We start from the raw sequence: 25820 nt of genomic DNA on the forward strand, positions 1-25820 counted from the left end.
AAGTGCAGGATGAAAGCGTCTGATAGGGAAAATGGAGGAGTTTGGCCGTGCTTTTAATTTGCCCAAACAGCTGGTTCGCATCGGTGACATTTACAGCCGAGGTTTTGCGTCGCCTTGTTGTGGTTGATTATTACGTGGCCTAAATTTCTAACAGGCTGAGAGGGAAATGAAGGTTTCTGTAACAGGAGATCAGATGTGGAGAAGGGACAAATCTAAAGAGATCCAGGAGTTTTGTGAAGTGAGATGATTAGAGGCTAAAGGTCATGTTCGGTTTAAAAGTCGACCCCTGCTGTCTGCTGGCGTGTGATGGTCAAACGCAAATCTAGCATCAAAAGATTTTTCTGTTACATCTCAGATGAGCATGCGAGGGGTTTCCTGATCCCTGACCAGAGATGCTTAAGAGTTAAAGATTAGGATATAAAGTATGTTGTTGTAGAAGGACATAATAAACAACACAGTGATAAAGAAGCTAAAGAAATTGTGTGTGTGTGTGTTTCTCGGTACACTCGACCATCATGAATCTTACTGTAATGTTAATATAGATCAACAAGTGCTCACATCACAGCATCTGTCTGTACAGGAGATATGGACACAACTCTTTATTCATATATTTAGTTAACTAATTGTACTTTAATAAAAGGCTAATAAAGGTTGTTAAAAGTTTTTAGAAAAAGTTTGTTCATGCACTTAAAGAAATTATAAGCTATTCAGATCCTAATACTGGATGCATTCAGTGCTGTTAATCCCACATTTGATCTGAGCCACATGAGACTGTAGCTGCGTTTCCATTACATATTTGCGCAAAACTTATGTGATATTTTCTAAATGATTATAAAAAAGTTTTGTGAAAGGATGGCGTTTTCATTAACCAATGATATGAGACTAAAACTTAGTTTTTTCTTTCGCAATAAGTCATTACAACCCAGCTGGCATTTCAACGGTAAATCAACATTGAAATGCCGGTTGGGTTGGAATGACTTATCGCGAGAGGACAAGGTTTAATCAACGTTGAATCAGCGTTGCCAAGTCATTTGCTTTTTGGCGGAGTTCAGGTTTGGGCTACTTTTAAACTGTTTCCGCGAGTTGATTTTAAAACGATAAAAGGCTATTGCTGATTGGTTATTGGGCCATGAATAGTCATTGGCATGCTTTTGGGCTAGTTTTGAATGTCCATTGGGCTGGTTTTGATACACAAATCTGGCAACCCTGCGTTGAATTACCTTTTGATTTTGCAAATAGAATCAACGTTGAACAAACATTATTTCAACGTTGATTTTTAAGCATTTTATTAGCTGTTTGCAACCGTTTAGCATTAACAATTGAAACAAGAACTGACATTATTTCAACCATATTTCAACGTTGAACGTCGGTCATATGCCTGCTGGGAAACATCATGTTGGCTGATGTTGGTAGGTTTATAAATATCACACCCACCGCACTAGGCATTATTTTTAACCAAAGGAGACATATTAAATATCCAAACATTAATAAGAAGGAAATCCCTCTTATACTTATGAGCGGCAATGTATGAGGTGTTTCTTGGAGGTATAAGTACATTATTTATGTAAAAGAGATGTAGGAGTGTTTTCCAAACATTATAGGCAAAGAAAGCCTCTTATGCTTGGGGGCAGACACGTATTGAGGTGTTTCTTGGAGGTTTTAGTACATCTTCCAATAATGATCTTGACTTTTGTAGAGTCAAGAGTTTCCATTGGAGTTTTGCGAAATACACCTTTTCTGAATTGCCTGAAAAACCACCTCGTGTGAGCGTAAAAACTTTTTTGCAATATATGGATGTTTTTGCAAAATTGCTGTGTTTCCATTTGCATTTTGAAGGGTAATGGAAACAGCTACTGTTACACCTTTACAGACGTGATCTGTGTGGATAAAGAGTGACATGAAGGTTTGGGATGATCTCTCCGTTACCTTCTCTTTATCTTTTTTAATGAAGGGCTGTCACTCTGATAGTTGTTTAATTTTTAGTTTTAGGATTACTTGTCAAAAATATGAGCAATATTGCATATAACAAAAATTTAAGTCTTTGGCATTTTAGTTTATCGCCTATATCCTCTCCCCTTCCACCACCTGTCATAAATAAAATCTGATAGATAAAATCAGTTCTTTGCTCTTTGGTTTATCTCCAGATAAATATCATGTTTGAGTCAGAATATATGATGGGATTTATTTACCTCTTCTAAAGTTTGACTTCCTCCTTTAGATGATTCTGTACGTACAGCTTTATGGAGCATAAAATTAATTCACAGTCACACCCGCTGCAGAATCAACCCTCATGAATCACTGTGTTATTTTAGATGTTAGCTGTAAATCTAAAGTAATTCAGCAGCCATCAGTCAAGCAGGAATCATACATTCAGTTGCTTTATAGTTGCTTCAGTGGTGGTTTGATGGAGAAACCTGAGCCGTGCGCCGATGGATTTATTGATTTGGTTAAGGATTCTGAGTGATTTGTGGGTTTGTCGCTTTACAGGTTGTTGAGTTTATATTTTGTTATTCAGTAGAAAGTAAAGTTTGGTGTTTATTGGGGATTGTTGCTGGGTTTGTATTTCACAAGAAATAAATATAAACCTGTGGATGACCTGAATGAAAGGATGATGTGAGTCCGATATATAAATCTGTGATGCACAGGCATATGTGATGTTTTTACATCCAGATGAAATGTAAGCTCACACTTCAAGCCAAAAGGTCCTTTTTGATTTTCCAAAAAAATCAGACACATATTTATTTAAGTACTGTAGTCCAAACACAGATCTGTGTCCTATATGTGATGCAAAATTCTGATTTGAGCCACGTTCACCTGTATAACTAGAAATGCACACCTTTAAACATCTTATTTTTCCTGCACCATTTTTATCTGTCTCTCTTTCTGTCTCTGCATGAGAGAACAAACCTCTCAACATACAGACTGAATGTCACATGGTCTCCTTGATTGGAGGAAAATCACTTAAAGCAGAGCACTGGAAACATGGCAACAGCCATAGCCAGCAGTTACACAACCGCAGAGAGAGAGAGACAGACAGACAGACAGAGAGAGAGAGAGAGAAAGGAGGAGGATCGGTGAGGATGTTTGTGTGTTGAAGCAGGAATGAAGGAGGGGAGGTCGCTGAGCATTACTGTGTGTCTGAGTGTTTCATAGTCAGACTGATCTGTCATTGGTCAGACTGTTTCTGCTCATCAGACCTGCTGTCTCCTGCTCACCACACCACAGATCTGGAACAAAATGGCTTCCTGTGCAGAGAACACAGCATCATCAGGGCAATGTGACGTACCCATCAGCCATCACACACCCCAGTAAATGAGCAATAAAACCCCTCAACCGTCAGTACTGTGTGTGTGTTTGTTGTGCTGCTCACAGATAGATCTTGTGAACAGCTTTATTATGTGATGTTGAGCTCACGTAATCATTTGTTGTTGGCGGAGACATTTCTTTGAAGTATTTAGAGATTTAAAACAGTTGTGCATGAAGGATGGTCGTGTTGTTGTAAATAGTTATTTAGGAAATATAACCGAATAGTACTGGAATGTATCTGTTACATGATACTTCATAGTTTTGTGATTTATTTTCCTCCGTGCTTTTTGTTAGTTTATGATATTTAAAGGAAGATTTGGTATTCATTTTCTGAAATGAATGCACCTGAGCACTTCCAGCATTATGAATGTGACATTTTCAGACAAAATTAAAATATAATTTCTCAGAAAATGTATTTATTATCAGTTCATCTAATTTTCCTAAACTCCTGCACTGTAAAAAGACAGAAGTTGGATTAACTTAAAAAAATGACTTAAATTGGTAACACCCAATAAATTTAAGTTTATTCAACTTAAAAATTTTACTTTAGTTTTATTTTACGTGAAAATCTTTTGTGTTTAAGCTCAACAAGGTTGAGTAAATGAGCACAGAATTTTCATTATTGGGTGAACTATGCCATTAAGCCTGTCTTAGAGGTGCAGTGTGTAATTTTTAGAAGGATATTTTGACAGAAATGCAATATAATATACAAAACTATATTATCAGAGATGTATAAAGACCTTTCATAATGAACCGTTATGTGTTTATTACCTTAGAATGAGACGTTTTTATCTACATACACCGAGGGTCCCCTTACATGGAAGTCGCCATTTTGGACCGCCATGTTTCTACAGAAGCCCTTAAAGGACAATTTTTTTACTAAGTTGTCTCCGACGATGACATGTATGTCCTGTGGTGGCTACAGTAGCTTTTCTATGTGTCTCAAAAGCAAGGGGTGAGCAGTGGACTGAGCCGTTGGTTGCAATTCACAACCTCAACACCAGATGCCGCTAAAATTTATACACTGCACCTTTAATAATACCTGACTTGTATTATTATATTATGAAAAAAACTTTTTAAGTTGATCCAACTTTTCACTTTTTACAGTGCAATAATATAGTCCAGACATCAGAAAAATATCAGTCTATGCACTGCAAAAAATGATTTTTAGGAAAAAAAATCTTAGTATTTTTGTCTTGTTTTTAGTAAAAATATCTAAAAATTCTTAAATTAAGATGCTTTTTCTTGATAAGCAAATTAATGACCCAAGAAAATAAGTCTAGTTCTTAGACCAAAAATATCAAATTTAAGTGATTTTGTGCATAAAACAAGCAAAAAATGGCAATGAGGTAAACAAATATTTCTTGAATTTAGTGTTTAAGTAAAAATTTCAAGATTTTTTGCTTACCCCATTGACTTATTTTCTTGGGTCGTTTTGTTATCAAGAAAAATCATCTTAATTTAAGAATTTAAATACTAAGAATTTTTTTCTTGAAAATCAATTTTTACAGTGTACTCATGTTGTCTATTTTAGGTGAGGGAAATATACGCGTGTTATGGATGTGACAAAAAAGACATACGTTTTTGTAAAACAACATACTTTGTAGGAATTCTGTAAATTAAAATGCATAAACTAAAAGCAATTATACTCAATAAATAGAGAAGGAGCGACTCTTCAAAGAACAAATAATATTTATTTCATTTTAAGTTTACTGTGCGCAGATTATAAATGTGACATTTCTGAAGCTACACTTTACCAAACTATGGAAATTTAGAGAAAAATGTTTGATAACTTAAACAGAGCCCTTGTTACTTAACCCACCAAATATTGTTATATCAGTATGGTTAATAAATAATATTTTGCTAAATGCCTAAATTTAAAATATCTGATCTGCTGCCATAAACGTTCAGCCTAATAAACCCACAGCTGTCTGCTATATTAATAATAACCAAGCAACAGTATTGACATTTTTTTTAAATAAAAAAAATATATATATATATATGCATAAATATTTATAAGATGATAACTTAACGCTGCTCGCTAAATTAACCAAGCAATCAAAGAGGTGTAGCTATGTGTGTCATTTAATGTTTTGCATACTGTTTCATATACTATTGTTTTAATACACAATCTGTTACTATTCCACTCCAAGCTTTCATTCATAAAGCAAATAAATATGAGCCCTGCCAGCATCTCACCATAAGGTGACATCTGAAAGCAGACAGCCTGACAGCTCTTGTTTACTGCATCTAAAAAGATCACAATGTCTGCTGTGATGGGTGAATCTGTCACCTGAGACCTCTTCTGTCCGTCTCTGGATCTCAGTCTGAATGCTGTGATCAGCGCTTTACAGCTGCATTGATTTACAGCTTAGCGCAACAGAAATGCGCCAGCCCCGTGGGAGACCTGTCAATCATTCCAATGCCACACCCACCTCTTTGTGTCACGGGTGGGAGGAGGGGTTAACCGGTCAGAGCTGTGAATTCACCTCCATTCTGTGGTTTGGGCCGCTTCTGTTCATTATATCTGTGAATTAAAGTGCGAAGCTCTGTGTGTCCGTTTCTCTGAAGTCACAGTGAATTATGGGTCGTGTCTTCAGCGGTCACCGAAGTGCAAAAATGGCCGAATTTAAACGATAATGCTTATTTATGGATAATAAGAGCACATGGATCTTTAACCAGAAATGCTGCTTGCATAATATATATACAGAGTACATTTTTATTTCATTTCAGTGTTTAATGTCGTGGAAAACCTAAAACCTAAATCTTTTTAACATTTATTTTCTGAAATGAAAGTAATACAATGAAAAAATGACTTTCTTAGTAATATATTAATGTTTTATATTTATAGAAAATGTGCATTTATACTGCAAAAAAATACTTTCTTTTTTTGTCTTTTTTTAGTACAAATATCTACAAATCTTAAATCGAGATGTATTTTCTCGATGAGCAAATTAACCTAAGAAAATAAGTTTTAGACAAAAAATAAACACAATTTAAGTAAATTTGTGCTTAAAACGTGCAAAAAATGGCAAAATTAGATAAAAGTTCAAGATTTTTTTCTCACCCCATTGGCAGATTTTTTTTGTTTTAAGCACAAATTCACTAACATTTTTATGTTTTTTTATTGTCTAAAAAACTAAACTTGTTTTTTTTTTAGGGTTTTTGCTCATTTTCAAAATGCATCTTAATTTAAGATTTTTTAGATATTGGTACTGAAAAAAGACAAAAATACTATAAGAAAATTAATTTTTGCAGTATAAATGCACATTTTTTATAAATATAAAACATTAATATATTAGTTAATACAAAGTTTCTCAGCTTAGCTTTTATTTTCTATGCAAAGTTAAAAAAATATTACATTGGCTAGAAATGTAATTTTTTGATGTAACCTACGAAATAAAAAAATAATTTTTAGTAACCACAAATGACTGGAAAGTCATGAAAACATTCAAATTCAATGCTTTAAAGATGCATTTATATTTGCATATACTAAAACATTCAGTGGTTTAGATGAGAGCTGCTATGGTGTGTGGTTTGCTTTGGGGCAGTTTTTTTTTTTTTTGAGGGGGTAGGGAGTCTTGCATTAGTGGGTGTTATCATTGCCGTGACAGATGTAAACCTCTTGACTTCCTGTTGACTGGGGAACACAGAGGGGTTAGATAGTCCTCAACCTTCCCCCATCCCTTTAACTACACCCCTCAGACAACAGCCTGGCCACCAAAGATACCCGACAGACAGACAGACAGACAGACAGACCGACCGAGTTGTGCTCCTATCTGCTCCTCTGTACACAGCATAAGAAAAGTGTCAACATGACAGATGAACTAGATGCAATGGGTGAGAATGAGGACATGTTTTTGCTCTTAACATTTTAGTTTTATCAAGCATTTGATATAAATATCACTGTTGCTTATTGCTAAGCGAACATTACTGCCTAACATATTTGCTTTGTGTGTTGTGATGAGAAACAGCTCTGCGTGAAGTTAAAAACAGTTTTAGTGCAACGTGAAGTAGATAACCAGCGACTGCAGTTTAATGGCCACTGTAAACTGTTCTAGGGTCAGCTGAAATTCATTTGTCCAGCGGGTGGACTGTAGATAAGACATTCATGTCATGTCTCCCTGACAGCTAAAAGCTGAAGACTGAGCCTGACTTTGACCTCGACACACATGAGAAGATTAACCTCTGTGTAGCGTTACAATGGCACGATCCCTGAACCTCACCACGGTAACACTGACAGCGTTTCCATGGTGATGGGATGAAAGGGTACTTCAAACCATAGGGCAAACCATAAACATGCGGACACGTGTTAGGATTTCATTCGATTTCCTAAAACATCGCTGGTTAACACATACGGTAAGGCAATAGATTTTCATTACACAGAAAATGGCCCTAAGCTTTCAAAAAGTACACATTTGCACCTAAAAAAATTATATTAGTACCTCAAATGGTACCAAATATATAGCTATCTGTACCTAAATAGTTCATATTAGGAGCTTTTTAAAGGGCACTGCCTCAGTGTCAGCTGGTATAACATGCAGCGATGAATACGATGTGTGTTGGTTGATGTGTTGAGTTTTAGGGTGAGTGCATGTAATCTGAAGAAACTCTCTAGGGACACGAGACAGCGCTGAAACGTATGCAATAATTTGCGAATGCATTCACATTTGTTTTGACAGCGAGATGTGGATCTGCATTGTTTTTCACTCCATAACGTACAAATTGATCTGTCATCGTCATTGATCCGTCGCCTGTACTTTAAGTAGCTTACCATCGACCCGGGGCACAATTGATTATTTGAAATTCCCAGCTGTATAATTGTCACTTATCGGCTAGTTGTCAGTCAAAGAGCATCAGACTATGAAGTGAACTGATGCGATTGAGATGTGCACGTGTAATTAAATCATTGATTTGTTTTGACAAGTCTGACGATGCTAATCACAATATACACAGGACGTGTGCAGTCATTTGTATTACACAAATTGCAACTTCAGTGTATTTTTACGATGTTATTTTGCTAATTGAGTCTACAAGTTAATAATGTGTATGCTTGAGTTTTGCTGGCATTTGTAAACACACCATGCACCTCAGTTTTACATCAAAACCTGTAAATTGATAGTAATGTGAGATGAACGTGGCAATGAGAATTTGTTGGTGGTGATTTATTTGCTCATTGGTTAAGTGATAACAGAGGGAGATGTGAAAAGTGCTTAGCAAACAAAGCTAACAGCACTGGGGGAGGGAGACAGACAGAATCCATCTTACAGAGAGAGAGAGAGAGAGAGAGAGAGAGAGAAAGAAAGAGAGAGAAAGACACAGAGTCAACAATTTTCACACCAATAAAGCAGAAGGATAGATTTGAATGAATGTATGGACAGATAGACAGAGAGAGATAAAGGGATAGATAGAGAAAGGGCAGACAGACAGACAGTCGGATGGAGGATGGATGGATGGATAGATGGCTGGATAGATAGACAGAGAGAGATGGACAGATAAACACAAAGAGGGATGGACAGATAGACAGACAGAGAGAGAGAGATAAACAGAGAGAGAGAGAGGGATAGACAGACAGTCAGAGGTATGGATGGATAGACCGAGAGAGAGAGATAAACAGATAGATAGTGAGAGGGATAGACAGACAATCAAAGGTATCCATGGATAGACCGAGCGAGAGATAAACAGATGGATAGAAAGAGAGAGGGATAGACAGACAGTCAGAGGTATGGATTGATAGACCGAGAGAGATAAACAGATAGATAGAAAGAGGGATAGACAGACAGTCAAAGGTATGCATGGATAGACCGAGCGAGAGATAAACAGATAGATAGAAAGAGAGAGGGATAGACAGACAGTCAGAGGTATGGATGGAAAGACCGAGAGAGATAAACAGATAGATAGAGAGAGGGATAGACAGACAGTCAAAGGTATGCATGGATAGACCGAGCGAGAGATAAACAGATAGATAGATAGAGAGAGGGATAGACAGACAGTCAGAGGTATGGATGGATAGACCGAGAGAGATAAACAGATAGATAGTGAGAGGGATAGACAGACAGTCAAAGGTATCCATGGATAGACCGAGAGAGAGATAAACAGATAGATAGAAAGAGAGAGGGATAGCATGGATAGACCGAGCGAGAGATAAACAGATAGATAGAAAGAGAGAGAGAGGAATAGACAGACAGTCAGAGGTATGGATGGATAGACCGAGAGAAAGAGATGGACAGAGATAGAGAGGGATGGACAGGTAAACACAAAGAGGGATGGACAGACAGACAGACAGACAGACAGTCAGATGGATTGATAAAGGAAAGAGAGAGATGGACAGACAGAGAAAGGGATGGGCAGATATAGAAAGAGGTACACAGATTGACAGAGAGAGGGATTGTCAGATGGATGGATAGAGATTGATGGAAAGATAGACAGAGAAAGACATACAGACAGATAGATGGATGGATGGATAGACAGACAGACAGTCAGAGGGATGGACAGGGAAAGAGAGAAATAGACAGATGGACACACACAGAGAGAAAGAGACGCAGACAGACAGATACATACATGAATGGATGGATGGATAGAGAGAGGGATGGCAAATAGACAGAGAGAGAAATAGGCAGGTAGACAGACAGACGGGTGGGTGGATAAATGAATGGATAGGTGGATGTTTATAAGCTCATAAACGAGAGAGAGAGAGAGAGAGAGAGAGAGAGAGAGGGAGAGAGAGAGAGACTGAAGGATGTGTAGGGAGGTGAAAGAGCAGAGGGAGAGAGAGAGATAGTGAGCGAGCGAGCGAGCAGGCAAGCGAGCGTCACCGGGCCCGTGCGCGTCTATTGTTCGCTCAGCGCGTGAACACAAAGACTCTCGAGGCGGGTTCATCGAGCACGAGCGCCGCGGGACCTTCAGCTCGAGGCCTCGCGCGAGTCAAACCGGCACATTTCACGCGATTATTCACCGTTTCCTCATGATTTTGCAACGATTCTCGTGATCATTCGCGTCCCGGGATTCCCATAAAACCCGTGAGGAGTCACTCGAGTCTCCGGTACGTCAGTGTTTCAGGTAAAGCTCTGGGGGTTTATCGGGCTATTTAACGTTATTTTAACGTAACGAAATGTTTTTATTCATGTTAGTTGTTGCTTTTGATTAGATTGCATTTAAATATGTTATTCGATAATGTTTTGGTGTTCGTTCTGACGGTTCATTTCGGTGTTTTATCGCGCCGTTAGCATTAGCATAAAGCCTCGGGCCCTCATGAAAGGCTTTTATTTATGCAGATTTATGTTTATTTACATCTGCAATGTGCAGTTTCACTACAGCTTTGAGTTCTAAAGGTTTTTTGATGAGATGGGTCCGCAAATGTGTTTTATTTGTGAATGTATGTGTGTGATTGTGTAGTGTAAACAGACGGATGTGTTCATATGACTCACTGTTCAACTCTCTGATTCATCATTAAATCCTCTTTATTTTACAACGAAACGCTTTAATTTAAACTTTTTAATTAAACAGCAAACACCACAATGTTTATTACAATAATAAACTATATAAAACTATTAAGATAATTGCATGCGTTTTCCTAATAAACATTTGGTGTTATGTTTACATTTACCTTTTCACCTCTTGTTTGTTTATTTATTTGATCATAAAGCCAAACCCATTTAAACTCTTTTTATTGCATAAATGCATAAATAATATTTAACATCTTGTCCTGCTGCATTAATCCCATAGCTCTGTGGTAGATCATTGCGTTAGCAGTGCAAAAGTTTGTGGGTTTAATCCCAGGGAACACGCATAATGATAAAATTAATACTTTATATTGTGCTTTGAATAAATGTAATCATTACATTAAACACTTTATTTTTATTAATCTGATTACATGAGTAATGTTAAAGTGAATGGTGCTTTACTCCTTATATCTGATGTTTTAATATTGTTATACATACACTGTAAAGTATTGCTGTATCAGCATCTATTAGACACACATCGACTCCGTGAAGCATCTCCTGTGTTTTTTCTTGTTAATTTCGTCAGTAATTTCCATTTGCTGGAAACCCATCAGCATTTTAGCGAGTCTCTGTGGTGTTGTGGTGAAACGGTCATTAGGAGATCATCATGTAGCTCTTTTCACATGTGATGCACCATTAGCCGGTTATTTCAGCCATAAAACCTCACACACATCACGACTGTAGTTTGTCCTCGTGTGTGTGTGTAACGTGTATTATATTTGTGTGTCACAGCTGTAATGATGTCTTCCTATATGCACTCAACTTATCATGTGACACAATCTGAAGGGAATTAGATTATCATCATCATCACATTTGAGTCTGAAGTAATGTGTGTACATCAAGAGGGTGGTGCTGATGTTTTGAAAGCAATTTACTGCTCAGGAAGTTTGAGTTAGTTTGATTTGATTTTTTTAAACTCATTAAACCAGCAGACTCCTAATGGGGCCACCTGAAGATGTAGCAGACGTTTAACGGTTTAGTCGGTGTGTAAATAAGTCGAGAAAACTTACAAATGTGTTTAGTCTGTTTATGAATCAGTGTTGTTTCTCTTGGTGTTACTGATCAGTGAAGCGTGATACTGATGTGTAGTATTAAGTCTTGTACTGTTGTCCAAAGGTTGTTTGACTGTGTCAATGGACAGGACTAACCTGTGTCCAGTGTCGTCCCTGGTGAATATTTAATGGTTGAAAGTCTGTGTTATGAATGTTTAATGAAGACCGTGCTCTGATGCTTGGACACTTCTGTATGAATTTATATTAATCCTCAGTTCAGGTTTCCCTCTTGAGAATTATTGTAGTGTCATTCAGAAATCCACTGATTTTAGATTTTACTCTTGAGGTGTAGATGGATGGGGTATACGGTTAGCTGGTCAATAAACCCGACCCTAACTTGAAGCAGAAGGTTTTTATTACCATGAATGGATTAGGGATGGGCATTTTTCAAAAATATTATATTCAAATAATAAAAACGTATATTTTGTCGATGTCCGATGAAAACCACGTATGTCCATTTTGCAGATTTTTAGATTTTTCAACGGATTGAATGTCCAGGTTCATTTCCGTATACAGTATGCTTCACATATCTAAATGGCCAATGAAAAGTTGTGAAATCATGTCATCTGATTTTCACGTATATCCATTTGGTGTCAAAGCTGTCAATCACGCCGCATATCTCCCGCCCTGTGGAAGCATTTCGCCGGTCTCGTGAAGTTTCATCGAAGCTCAGGACTGGATAGCCGAATAAACACAACCTGGTGAGACGATTCACGCGTTTACATGCGTACTTTTCCCCTGCAGATCGGATCACAGATCGGAGTACACCACCCCCTTCAATACGATCCAAATTTGCATCCGATCGTCCTCAACCGTATTGATTAAGGTGTTTACATGAAGGCTTTTCAATACAATCGAGCCATCAATATGATTACAAACGGATTATTTGGTTGCATGTAAACGTACCTACTGACTTTCCTTCATCGAGGTAAACGTTTCCCCCCTGACGCCAGACGTACATCTAGGAGTGACAACATTACGGTAGGACTGTGCAAACAAAGTATCTGTCTAGCATTACCATGTCAGTGTATTGATTCATTGTCCCTTCATAGTTTGCAAGAGACAGTTAATAAATGTATAATTAATATTAAATAAACTAAGCGTATATAATAAACCAAGAGGTAGGCTATTTAATAAACTGAGCGTATTCATCTGTCAATATGAAACGCGACTTGCCCATTCTAATTAATGATTGGAAGAACGCGTATCGACCACCGTTACTGTAAACTAAGCACGTATGTCCATTTGTGGATTATATTATTACACTGGCAAGAATATGGTTGCATGTAAAGATGTCGTACCAAGTATGACAACGCTACATTCAACTGCTTTTGAAATACAATGTTTTTTTCACTTCCTGAAAAATAACCGTTTTGGACATACGTGAGTTTCATCGGGCAGCGACGATTTTTATAAATAAATTTTATTAAGATTTCTTTTTAAATTTTCACAAGACATAGGGCTGCTCGATTATTTTTGGAAAAATCATAATCCCGATGATTTAATAACTGTAAAAACATGCATTTATGCAAACATACACACAAACATTTTACTCAATTCAATGCATTGTTGTTGCAGAAGACACGTGTCAGAAATACCTTATAAACACATTGGTCCAGAGGAACTCCATTCATATTTAACACACGAGGGATAGTTATGCTTTAGGTAGCTTGAAATGCATATAATTTTACCAACATAAACGGGATTATTACCTAGTGATCTGACTTTGGACGTGCAAGAAAGAGAGAGAGAGAGAGAGAGATAGGCGCCACAATGCAGTTGATTATATTTTAAACCCGAGGGATCAGCTCGCTTGAAACACATAAAACTGAAAACATAAAGGATTACTAGTTTGTGTTCAGACTTCAGACAGATGTGAGAGAGAAGCGCAGCTGCTTATGACACGCTGGATTTATACCTCAAAACGAAATGACAGAAACTGAATGCGGCACACTAAACAATCTACCTCGAATATCTTGTTTTTGCAATCGAAATGTGCAAAAATCGAAATTGTAAATCAAAAAATGTTTAATTGCACGGCCCTAACAACACATAAATATTTGAATATTTGACTAGTCGTGCACATCCCTAGAATGAAATAATTTTCATTAATGACCCGCTGACATCATCCTGCTTATTATGACTACTTGCCAAATAAATGGATATAAATATTGATAAATGTTATTTTGTGGCATAAAAAGAGAGTTCAGTCATAAGAGACATGCAATAAACTAGCATTATAGAAATAATGTGTCTGGATTCTGGAACGACAGTTTACAGTTGAGGACTCAGAAACTTAATTAAAACTTATGACGGAAGAATGATTTGAGGTGTAAATCGGACATCTTGTCATGATAGGAATTGATATCGCCTGCGATTTGATGTTTGATGATACTTTTGGGAATTATGTGATACTATTTTGATATGATTCCCATTGTATATTGATCGATTTATAGATATTAAAACACCATCAGACAGCAAACGCAACGATTTCTGCGTCTGTCTTTTCGTTACTACCACCACTTTATTGTTGCATCAAAATCTGATGCACCAGCACACAGTATTTCTAGTAATCAAAAATGAATGGAAATTCGTATACTTGATGTTACATGTGGAGTGTGTCAAAATAAAAATCCCTTTAATCAATAATTTATGTGTGACATCGATACATTGAACAAAATTGTAACATATGATGCATCGATCTATATTGTTGTATTTTTACACCCATAGGATTTACAATTCGTGATTTTGGAAATGCGTTAGGTGGTGCAATTCATATCAACCAGCTGTTTGTTATGGCCCACTAACCTTTTTTATATTGTTGGTGTTTGAAGTTTACAGTCAGGTTTCAGATTCAACAGTATTTATTTAATGATGCGGTGTGGTTTCTGTCCATTAGCATCATTCATATTGAACAAATGCTTCATTGTCTGAAGCTGCAGTCTGGTCATGTTTCACTGCCGTTTATAAATGCAATGGATAAGGATGTAAATGTTTGCTTTAGCGTTCAGAAACGATCATAACAATTACTCCTAGTTTAGTTTTTGTATTATATTGATATCAATATTGGAAAAGTTGTTTTGTTCAGGAAAGCGAGTATTGAATTACGTTTTACTGTGAATAAGTATGAAATATGTTTGTTTCATCGTATTGACTAAATGTTCTCGTCAACTTCATTCTTGTGTTTGGGTTATGAAATAAGAGACTCGTCGCTTGTGTTGTCACATTTTATGATGCGTGACGTTGACAGCTCACAGATTTATTTGCGAGACAAGTCATATGGTCATTATGAGGCGGAGCTGTTCCCGTGACAACAGGGGTCATGACCTCATTGTGGCTGAATGCATCATTGTATAGATGTGTTTAATTGGTGGGATGGAGAGGGGTGTGTCTGACCCCCCGCACCCCCTGCCTTGAGTGTGTAAAATATTCACTGTACTGCTCCGCCCCATCCTACAGTTATGTTAATGAACTGTATGTCACTTAAAGGAATGGTTCACTTCAAATTGAATTATTAACTAAGTGTATAAGACTTTATTTCTTCAGCCAAACACATTTAGAGCTATATGAAGTAATATGGTTCTTCAGAACCTTAAAATTCACGCGAATTAAAGTAATTCACAAGACTCAACTGGGTTAATTTTTTTTTTTTTTAAGTGAAACGATACGTTTGTGAGAGAAAATATATTTTGATTGTAGTAAGCATTTGAATGTAAACACATCTAGATTAAAAATGGTGACACGCCGGCTCCATGTCAGTAGGTGAGATGATCATTGGTTCTCGTGAGTCGTGACTAGTTGTCATAAGCATCACAAAACATGCAAGATCCAATAATTGTCTCAGGGATGCCATCCCCGGATACACCGCAGGATATTTCTTATCACACTGTGCGTCATGGGTCGTTTAAACTTGGGTACGACAAGCATGTAGACTAGGGATGCACCGAATATTCGGCCACCGAAAATTTTATCAACAAAACAATACGGCCGAAATGTCGAAACTTCTGTAGCTCTAAAAAAAATTATAATATATTTAATTTATACAATAAAGACAGTGTTATGATTCATTTAATTTGATTTCTGTACCTAATGCTAATTTCAGACCTTATGTACAACTTTGTTCTTTTTTATAAATGTTTGCAATTTCTTTATTTGTTGTTAGATTTTTCCCACTCCCTTTTTGCTGATCTGAAAAAAAATCCGATCTGTGCCTCAAAAATTGTGAAAAAGTGATCCGAACCGTAAGTTTTGTGATCCGTCTCACACCCCTAGTAAAGTTAGTACACAGCGATAGCCATAAATGCAATTGTAATAATAATTGGCATAATAATTTCTTTCGGTTTTCGGCCTTGGTTTCCTCGGTTTCGGCCAAGAATTTTCATTTCGGTGCATCCCTAACGTAGACTGTACGATGATGACCCCTAATGAATCTGAAGCTGCGATGGCTGCGACACACGTTAGCGCAACATCATTAGCATGCACTAGTTGTAAACAAATCCCATATGTAGGTTGTAGCAGCAAACACACAGTGCATCGATTATAGCCATCAGAAAACTATCGTAGGCTATCTTTGTGAAAACGTCCATCTTTGAATCTTACTGTACGACATAGGAACACGATTGTTTTACGATGGTGTTGACAGCCAAAAATCGTGCAGTGTATCCCCGGCTTAAGGAGAGTAAATTATAAAGTAGTTTTCAATTTTCCGTAAACTATTCTTTTAACAGAAGAATTGTTTGGTGGTAATATATGTCATTGTTTAGTCAACATTGATTTCTATCATCATATTGCCATTGCTATCATTTTATTTAAGCAGTGTTGTGATTCAGAAGTCGATCGCTGTGTAGGCTACTTTAGGAGTTATTTTCCTACATTTAAAGTGCTGTTAGTCTCTCTACTTTGTGCCATACCTATAAAACCACTAAAACATGATAGATAACCTCATTTACTGTAGATTCTTGAGTGAAATATTGTGTTACTGAACCTGTGGATATAAATGCAGTCTAAAAACTTAATGTGACTTTATTAAATGCATCTGAAAGATAAACCATAAAAATGAGTGTAAAGTGCAGATTACAACTAACTCGTTCTCTCTTTCTCTCTCTCTCTCCATTCAGGCTGTTCCTCCAAGTCTTTCAAGCTGTACTCCCCAAAGGAACCGCCCAACGGCAGTGCTTTCCCCCCCTTCCACCCCGGCACCATGCTGGACAGAGACGTGGGGTCAGTGATTTTATCAACACTTTGGCCTGTGCTTTCATTTTTCCCATATATTTCGTTACTGTTGCGTATTTTGTTAGTATTCTTTTCTTTTGCTCCGGTCTGTGTGTAAATATGACGGTATCTGACTAATGTTCCTGTAGATCGGCTGGTACGGTCACAGGTTTGATTTCCAGGAAACACACATGCTAACCATAACCCCATTCACACAGCACTTTGGTCCCAGAAAACTTTCGTAAAATTGGTAGAGAGACGCGTCCCGTAAAGAAGACCTAGTAACATTGCCATAACATTATAAAAAGGGCTAAATTGTAACTGGAATGTACTGTATTCTGACAAAAGCATCAATAAATGTTGATTGTATCCTCATCCAGGACCCAAAACTAGATCACAGCCAGTTGCATAAACATTCAGGCAACCTACATCTTTTCAATTGTTCAAATATTTATTTTTCGACTTTGAGATCTTTTTAGACAGAGATTACGTAAAATACACACGAGTCCATGATTTTTTTTCTGGTGTCGGTTGATTGTTGGTTCATTCACACTAGGGCTGTCACAATGATAAAATAACCGTCTCATCGCGATTGTTTGAAATCATCGCAATAATTTCAGATCACCGCAATGATTGCACATCTTAAAAAAAACACTAGGGGGAGCTGCAGCACATGTATAAATGAGACCGTATCAGGTGACGCACCTTAACTGAGAGTGTAATGTGAATTTTCAGTTTTTTAAAGATATATTTATTAAATAATTACTTATAAATATGTGTGTTAATATTTACTGCCAGAAGATTTAATTTAAATGACATTATTTCATGAACAAAAAATGTATGAGAATTAAATGTCAAAACTATAAAACAATTAACCATCATAGTCGTCAAAGCCCTAAGCAATTAATCGTCATAACCATCACAATTTGTTAGACTATTAACCAGTAGCCAAATTTCATAATCGTGACAGCCCTAATTCACACTGCTAATGATTTTCCGAAATCTTTCCAGGATCTTTGTGGTATGTGTGTGAGCATTATTTTAAAGTCCTGCACTTGGTATTTTTTTCCCACAGTCTAAAGATTGTTAATTATCTGTGATTTCTCTCTCAATAAACCATGAAAGTACATTTTAATTTATGACAAGATCATGAGGAGCGTGTGATGCGCTGTTCTGTCATGCTGGTGGATGAGCTCGGCTTTAGTCCAGTTTGCCGACATTTCTCCTCATGAATGTTGATCTGCGTTTGTCTCAAAGAGCTGAACTATAACTTATTGTTGCGATAAAATGCGCGTCCTCACTATGCCACTCTGTCTCTTGTTCACACAGAAAGCTTTCCGTGAATGTTACGGCAATATTACTACTGCTGTGTGAATGGAGTTTATGTTGTCTTGGACAGTAGAGAGGTTTCTCTAACATAACAGGAACATGAGATGATCGTATACAGGAATGATCTTCTCTCTAGTGCTCAAACCGAGCTTTCAGTCGACAGCTTCACACATCACGCTCTGATTGGACCGAATCCAGGAAGTGGGTTGGGCTTCCGTTGTTTAGAGATAGAAGTGTGTTTTAGATCCACTGTGACACACTGATAAACAGAAGAAAATGACTCTCTTCCTGTCTATAACAGCCCTTACTCTCATTCAGTGACTGTACATGTGTTTGTTTTATGACATCATGAGGACTAAAGTGAGGTGTGACGTGATTGTTTTGCTTGTGTCTGTCTGTGCAGCCCGACGCCCATGTATCCCCCCACATACCTGGAGCCAGGAATTGGGTGAGACATTTACACAGTGTTACTTTAACTCGAGTGCTGTCATATTGAGTTTAAATAGCACCAGTATGAATCTGATGGATTAACACGCACCATCTCTGTTTCAGGAGACACACGCCGTATGGAAACCAGACAGACTACAGGATATTTGAACTCAACAAGCGACTTCAGAACTGGACTGAGGTGCGTCTGATGTTCTCAGTCTTGACTAACAGCACTTTATATTTGAATAATTGATGCTTCTCATAAGTCTGATCTCTATACTGCTGGCACAGAATCAAATGATGATGACGGACATCTGATGTCAGACTACTGATTTTTATTTTCTCTCTCTCTGAGGAGTGTGATAATCTGTGGTGGGATGCTTTCACTACTGAATTCTTTGAAGATGACGCTATGCTGACCATCACATTTTGTCTGGAGGACGGTCCGAAACGATACAGTAAGCATCACGCGGTGGTCCCGTACACACTGCATATTAATTTGGTTGTCACTTCACCTTTTAATGCTTAATCCTGTTCTACACACACACACACCGTTCAGTAATTTATGGGACTGACAAACGCATTCTACAACCAAATTAACTCCCGTAAAATGTAGGTAGTGACAACCGCATTTACAGAAACTCTGCAAAGTGTGTACATAACCCAGCTGAACAACTAGTAGGGCTGGGCAAAAAAAAAAATCGATTAATTTTTTTTACCTGGTTGATTCAAAATCGATTCTCAAAGGCCACAAATCGATTTTTTTTTTATAACCTGATCCTGTTTGATCAAGGAATGCGACTGTTCTGACTTTTTTCAGCATACATATTTCATCTTGCATCAAAATTGTATTGTATTTAACACAGTTGTATGCATTTGAAAATTAGGGATGGGTTCTGTTTTAATGTACCCAAGTGTACCTAAAATACAAGAGTTTAATATACAGCTTTGTAGCTCTTAATTTCTTTTTATTAAAGGTATTGTGGAGGATTTTCTGGGTGGATCATCCAGACTATTGGTCCTCCTAGTTGTCAATCAGGAGTGTTGCGCAATTGCATTTTTTTTTAAAGTGGAGAAGGCGGTTCTTTTCTCAAATTTGAGAAAATCCTCCGCTACACCTTTAATTACCCACTTGTAAGCTTATGTTCACTGTTCTTTTTGTATAAAAATAGTATTTGTATTTAATCTATATTCATTGAGTCGAATCGAGCATAAAAATTGATCCGAGAATCGAAAGGAGAATCGATTTGATAGCTTGTGAATCGAAATCGAATCGATCCGGAACATCTGAATTGATACCCAGCCCTAACAACTAGTAGTTAATAAAGTGTTTAAACGTGCATCACGGACATGACAGGTCTCTCTTCTGAAAAAATAAATGCCTAGAAGGGGAAAAAGTCTTCTGTATGCGTGGTGCAGAAAATAACAGAGGCACGAGCGTTTGCTGACTAGTGTTGCCAGATCCTGCACTAAAAACAGCGAACAAGAAAAAAACAATAATTAACTGAAATAAATCCAAATGCTTTACCTCAAAGATCAAAATATTGGGACTGGCAGCTTCACACTTTACTAACACCAAAAACTTGATCGTTTCATGAGCCAAAAGCCTTAACAGTTATGCGCCCAAACGGTATACAAGTACAAAAATGACGAGGACCTGGCAACACTGCAATACAACCCCCTGTGGAGCAGCCTCAAAAATGCGTGCAATGCACAACGCCAAGACGGAGGTTTATTGCAAAACATAATGCTGTTAAATTATTTTGGTCAAAGCTGTGAGTGATAAGCACCAGTGATGCACGGGTCAACAACCCGCACCCGACTGTCGTTTTCAACTAACCCGCCCGCAACTCGGACCGCAAAAATCAAAAATAAATATTGTACCCGACCCGCTCTCTTGCCCGCATTTTTTAAAAGTAGTAATTGTTTAAAATAATTAATTGGCATCTTTATTTCAATCGACTCGGCCGAACACAACCCGAATATCATTACAAATATTTTTGGATGACTCGTTACTGCATGCGTGACGGCAGAACGTTGCTATGGTTATCTCTGGGTCAATCATCACATTTTCGTGAGTGAGTCTTGTTCCGTGCAGACATGAAACGAACATTTAGGCGATTCACTCCAGCATTTAAATGCGGTTGTCACTCCCGAAAGTTTTGCAGGGTTTTGTTTTGTTCACTCTTCAGCGCTGATGAATATTTTGTCGTCTATTTACACGATCGGCCGAACGCTAATTCCTCGTTACTTCAGGAGCGTGTTTGAGGGCGGAGCCACTGAGCTTTACTACATCCTCAAGCACCCTAAAGAGTCTTTCCACAACAACTTTGTGTCTCTGGACTGTGATCAATGTACGATGGTCACACAGAACGGCAAACCCATGTTCACACAGGTGTGTATTTCTTTAAGAAGAACCACAGTGATGTTCTGGGACCAGGTGTGTGTGTAATGTTCTCCTCGGTCTGCTGTTTTCAGGTGTGCGTGGAGGGTCGTCTGTATCTGGAGTTTATGTTTGATGATATGATGAGGATAAAGACGTGGCACTTCAGCATCAGACAGCACAGAGAACTCATTCCTCGCAGCATCCTGGCCATGCACGTCAGTTCCTCTTCCTTTCTCACTCTCAAAGTGTTGGTTTGGTTGTACGTCCTTCCTTATAAATGTGTGTTGTTTGTGTCTCACGCCCAGGACCCACAGATGTTGGACCAGCTGTCCAAAAACATCACCAGATGTGGCCTCTCCAACTCCACCCTCAACTACCTCCGATTGCGTGCAGATTCATTCCTGTGCAGAACATTCAGGGTGTTGGTAGATTTGTCTTGACCTCTTTGTCTTTTCTCTCTATGCCTTCAGTTGTGTGTTATCCTGGAGCCCATGCAGGAGCTGATGTCCAGACACAAGACGTACAGTCTGAGTCCCAGAGACTGCCTGAAGACGTGTCTCTTTCAGAAGTGGCAGAGGATGGTCGCTCCTCCCGGTCAGCACTTACTATCTTGTGTTCTGCTTTCATCTACAACCCGATCTGCTGACTCTGTAACTGTCTTTTAGAATCAGCTAAAAAACCATCTCTTACGCCATTACCTCACCTCCTTATATAAGACTTACTATCTTTTCTTTTCATTTTATTATTGACCTCTATCTATACATTTTTACAAAAAAAAGAAAACTAACCCATGGCTATGTATATATGCATAATATGTACATATATTTATCTATTCCTGTTCTTGTATTGCTATAATTGCTTCTATTGTTTACCTCATTTGTAAATCGCTTTGGACAAAAGCGTCTGCTAAATGTAAATTTAAAGTGTAGCTCGACTCATCTGTCTCGCGTCTCTCCGCAGCTGAACCGGCCAGACAGGCACCAAGCAAACGACGAAAGCGCAAGATGTCGGGCGGGAGCACGATGAGCGCGGGCGGTGGCACCAATAACAACAGTAACAGCAAGAAGAAGAGTCCTGCAAACAGCTTCCCACTGTCCAGTCAGGTCCCTGTAAGTAACCAATCAAATCACTGCACTGGTTTAGTATTTACTCATTTGCCGCCAGCCTTTTTTGAAAAGTTTTCCGCCAGCATTTTTTGTGATTTTCCAAAAAAACACTTCCAGGAAAACTTTCTTCTTTAAATATATAAACATACAAATATATCAAATGAAAGAACAGACCCTCTGCTTTCAAACAAACAATAAACAAAATGGGAAAAACCGTTTCATCTTATCTATATATATATTTTCTCTGCTTATAACCTCTTAAATATGGGTAGATTTCTTCAAAAATTAAAAATAAATTGCAAAAAAAGCTGAAATAATTGCTTTTTTGTAAAGGAATATTGTTAGAGATCAAAACGATTATCAAAACGTAAATGCTGTGTAAAATGAATAAATACTTTTTGCTTCAGTTTTTTTATAAATTACGGATAAACGCGGATTTTTTTATGCAAATGTTTTCTCTTAAATGACGAGATATCTCGTCAATGGCGGGAAAAGAGTTATGGGTAGAATTGCAAAGGGGCGGAAAGTTTCCGGTAAATTTCCATAAGAACTTAATCTGGAGAATTTTGGAAATATTCCAAATTGGTAACCTAACAGCAATTTATTGGAATTATTTGGAAATTTTGGGTAATTGGAATCCTGACGCTCATCAAGCCATGGATTTATTTGATCAAAAAGCTTTAGAAATAATTTAAATCTGGGGATGTTGCCTCAATGGTCCTTTAGTAAGCAATGTGCATTCAACTAAGTAATGTGCAGGGTACACATTTAACTGAAATTGCATTAAATCTTGTTTTAAACAAAATTATTAAAAGATTTAAGTTCCCTGTTATAGGCAACTCTGCAATTTGTTTTTTCAAATTCCTGGTTTATTCCTGTTAACATGGTTCCCACGTGTCCTTGAAATCCTTGAAAGTTTGGAAAGTTTTTGAAAATATACATACATAGATACAGGTCATTAAAAGTGCTTGAATCTTTTTTATGCAAGAAGAAAAAAAAATCCATATTATTCCCTGTGTAGTGTAGGATAATATAATATAATTCTAGACTTTTAAGCACACATGCTAAATTGTTCACTTTAAATGTTTATATCTTCTGTATATGAATGTTGATTCATACCAAAATGCTTTTTTGCATCGTTGTGTATGACACAGGAAAACGTATCGGGTTACGTATGTAACTGTTGTTCCCTGAGAAGGGAACGAGACGCTGCGTCTGCCTTGCCATACTTCCTGCGTCCCTGTAACACCCTCTTTGGCAATATTTCAGATAGCGATATACTTCCTGGCTCCCGCATCACCCTGTCTTTGTGGTTAAGCCTCACCATTGGTTGAATTTGATATATAGATTCAGACGCACTTACCCCTGGAGGTGTCCCCAAAGTGTGCTTTCCTAAAAAGACGTATTGATGGTTTTATAAGTGTTCTTCCTCTCTGTACAGGATGTGATGGTGGTAGGCGAGCCTACTCTGATGGGGGGAGAGTTCGGTGACGAAGACGAGCGGCTGATAACGCGGCTGGAGAACACGCAGTTTGACGCCGCCAACGGCATCGACGACGAGGACAGCTTTAACAACTCGCCCGCGCTGGGTGCCAACAGCCCCTGGAACAACAAGCCTCCGTCCAGCCAGGAGGGGAAGAACGACAACCCCACCTCACAGGCGTCTCAGTGAGACTCAGGGCTGCGGGGCGGGTGAGGCTGGGGAGAGCCAATGGGAGCGTTGGGAGTCAGATGGGAAGAAAGAAGAGTTGGTTCATCTATGTGCAGAACGGCACCCAGCGCTGGTCTTCCTGTGTTGGCAGGAAATAAACACAGAGGACCAGAGATGAGAGCCAGAACAGTTTACACACAAACACACACAGACAGACAGACAGACAGAGGACTCACAGAGTTTCTTATCAAGCGCTCATGGTTTTATTCTTGTTGTTTTATGGGGTTGAACCTCCTCTGAGGAGCATGTAGATATAGTTCATTAAGTTAAGATGGAACGGAGAAACCCTTCGCTGGAAGAAACTGACCGTGTAAAGCGTCAACATGTCAAACAGGCAACAGATGAATCTCTAAAACTTGTCAAGAACACGTCCAGGTCAAATAATTTTTCTTTTTCCGATTATTTTCATTACTGTAGTACAGTTTTTCCTTTTATAATTTAAAACATTTTATTGACAAACACACGCTACAATAATGTATAAATGGATACTTTATTACAAAAAAAACTGAGAATTGGGCAAGGTATTGTCATTAAAATAATGATAGTCCCTAAAATAGACATTTTGTTTTTGTTTTGAAGTATGTTCACGTGTTCTTCACAGATCTTAGAGATTCACATGCAGATTTATTTCTGGTCTGGCATGAGTTCAGGTCTTCCTCTGACGAATGTTTGAAACTGTGAGCGCGTCACGTTTAATAGCCTGGATCCGTTCTTCTTTCAAGTTGACATTTTGGAGAATTTTATCCGTGTTTTATACCAGCCTCGATTTCCCTAGAATGTTTTTATTTCATTTCTCTTTTTTTACCGACAACGAAAGCTGCGAACCAAGGAGAAACGGGACCACCGAGGTCCTAATAGATTCAACCCTCAGATTCTATTGGTTTGTATTATTTTTTAAAGAGAGTCATTTAGTGTGGGCTTTTGATTCATTTCTGTGTATTTGTGCTTGTATATTTAAGGTAGTAGCAGAGTTCTGTAAAACTGTATTGAGATGTATTCCTCTTTAGAGTCACATAAAGCCATTCTGATCTAATGTGTAAAAACAGGAAAAGGTGAAAGATTAAACACACGAGCTTCGTCTCTTCCCCGTTATTCATATTATTTCCATTTGTGTAAAACTGAATGAGATCAAGGGCACAATCTCTGTTGTTTGTTTGGATTTCAGATCCATTTCGTACACAAAAGAGATGCTTTAAATGTGTTTGACATCTTATGTTTCTGGGTTGTTTATCAGTCTCTCTTACATACACATGAAGGTTTGCTTTTATTTTGTAAAGAGATGCCAGTTATGCATAACTAAATGTGTTTCTTTAACAAGTTGGCTGTTTTTCTATCACTCAATACTGCTGAAATCTAACTCGGTTGTTTTTACTCTTTCACTTTTTTTCTTTTCTCTGCTGGATGAGTTTGAATTAAAGCTCTGCACTTGTAATTGAAACAAACTGGTGACTTTAACCTTGTAGATGCCCCTGACTTTGATAGAGCTTTGTTTTTTTTCCTTATTTCTGCCCTTGATTAAATTAATGTATGGAATCAATAAAATATGAATTTTCACTTTAATTGTTTCTGTGTAATTCACTTAAAACTATCTTGCGATTTGTAAACAAGCAAATGTAAAATTGCAATAACTTGGTTACACAAAAAAGAAACGAGCATTGATATCTGTGTGAATAAATGTTCAGATGTTTTAGTAAAATATACTAACAGTGTGATGAAGAAACACATGCTGTCTAGATTAAGTTCAGATCAGATTATCAGATTGACGTTAAAACTCAGTTGTATTCTGAC

The 25820-nt window shown here is 37.7% G+C and overlaps 1 protein-coding gene across 4 annotated transcripts in view; it reads left to right on the forward strand.

Moving 5' to 3' along the window:
* ldb1b (LIM-domain binding 1b) overlaps positions 1-25592 on the forward strand; it is a 31494-nt gene extending 5902 nt beyond the window's left edge. The window contains exons 1-11 of one of the 4 annotated variants that reach the window (XM_073876401.1): positions 6996-7146; positions 16978-17080; positions 18804-18848; positions 18953-19028; positions 19185-19283; positions 21048-21224; positions 21308-21427; positions 21512-21598; positions 21686-21809; positions 22176-22324; positions 23763-25592. In XM_073876401.1, coding sequence (XP_073732502.1) covers positions 7122-7146; positions 16978-17080; positions 18804-18848; positions 18953-19028; positions 19185-19283; positions 21048-21224; positions 21308-21427; positions 21512-21598; positions 21686-21809; positions 22176-22324; positions 23763-23993 — 1236 coding nt within the window. In that variant the 5' untranslated portion in view covers positions 6996-7121 and the 3' untranslated portion in view covers positions 23994-25592. Of the gene's footprint in view, positions 1-6995; positions 7147-10064; positions 10366-16977; positions 17081-18803; positions 18849-18952; positions 19029-19184; positions 19284-21047; positions 21225-21307; positions 21428-21511; positions 21599-21685; positions 21810-22175; positions 22325-23762 lie in introns of those variants that run through there. The other 3 variants (XM_073876402.1, XM_073876403.1, XM_073876400.1) reach the window with 3 other exon arrangements.
* Positions 25593-25820: the final 228 nt, after the last annotated feature.

This window comes from Misgurnus anguillicaudatus, chromosome 14 (genome assembly GCF_027580225.2).
Source record: "Misgurnus anguillicaudatus chromosome 14, ASM2758022v2, whole genome shotgun sequence".
In the NCBI taxonomy this organism is placed as follows: domain Eukaryota; kingdom Metazoa; phylum Chordata; class Actinopteri; order Cypriniformes; family Cobitidae; genus Misgurnus; species Misgurnus anguillicaudatus.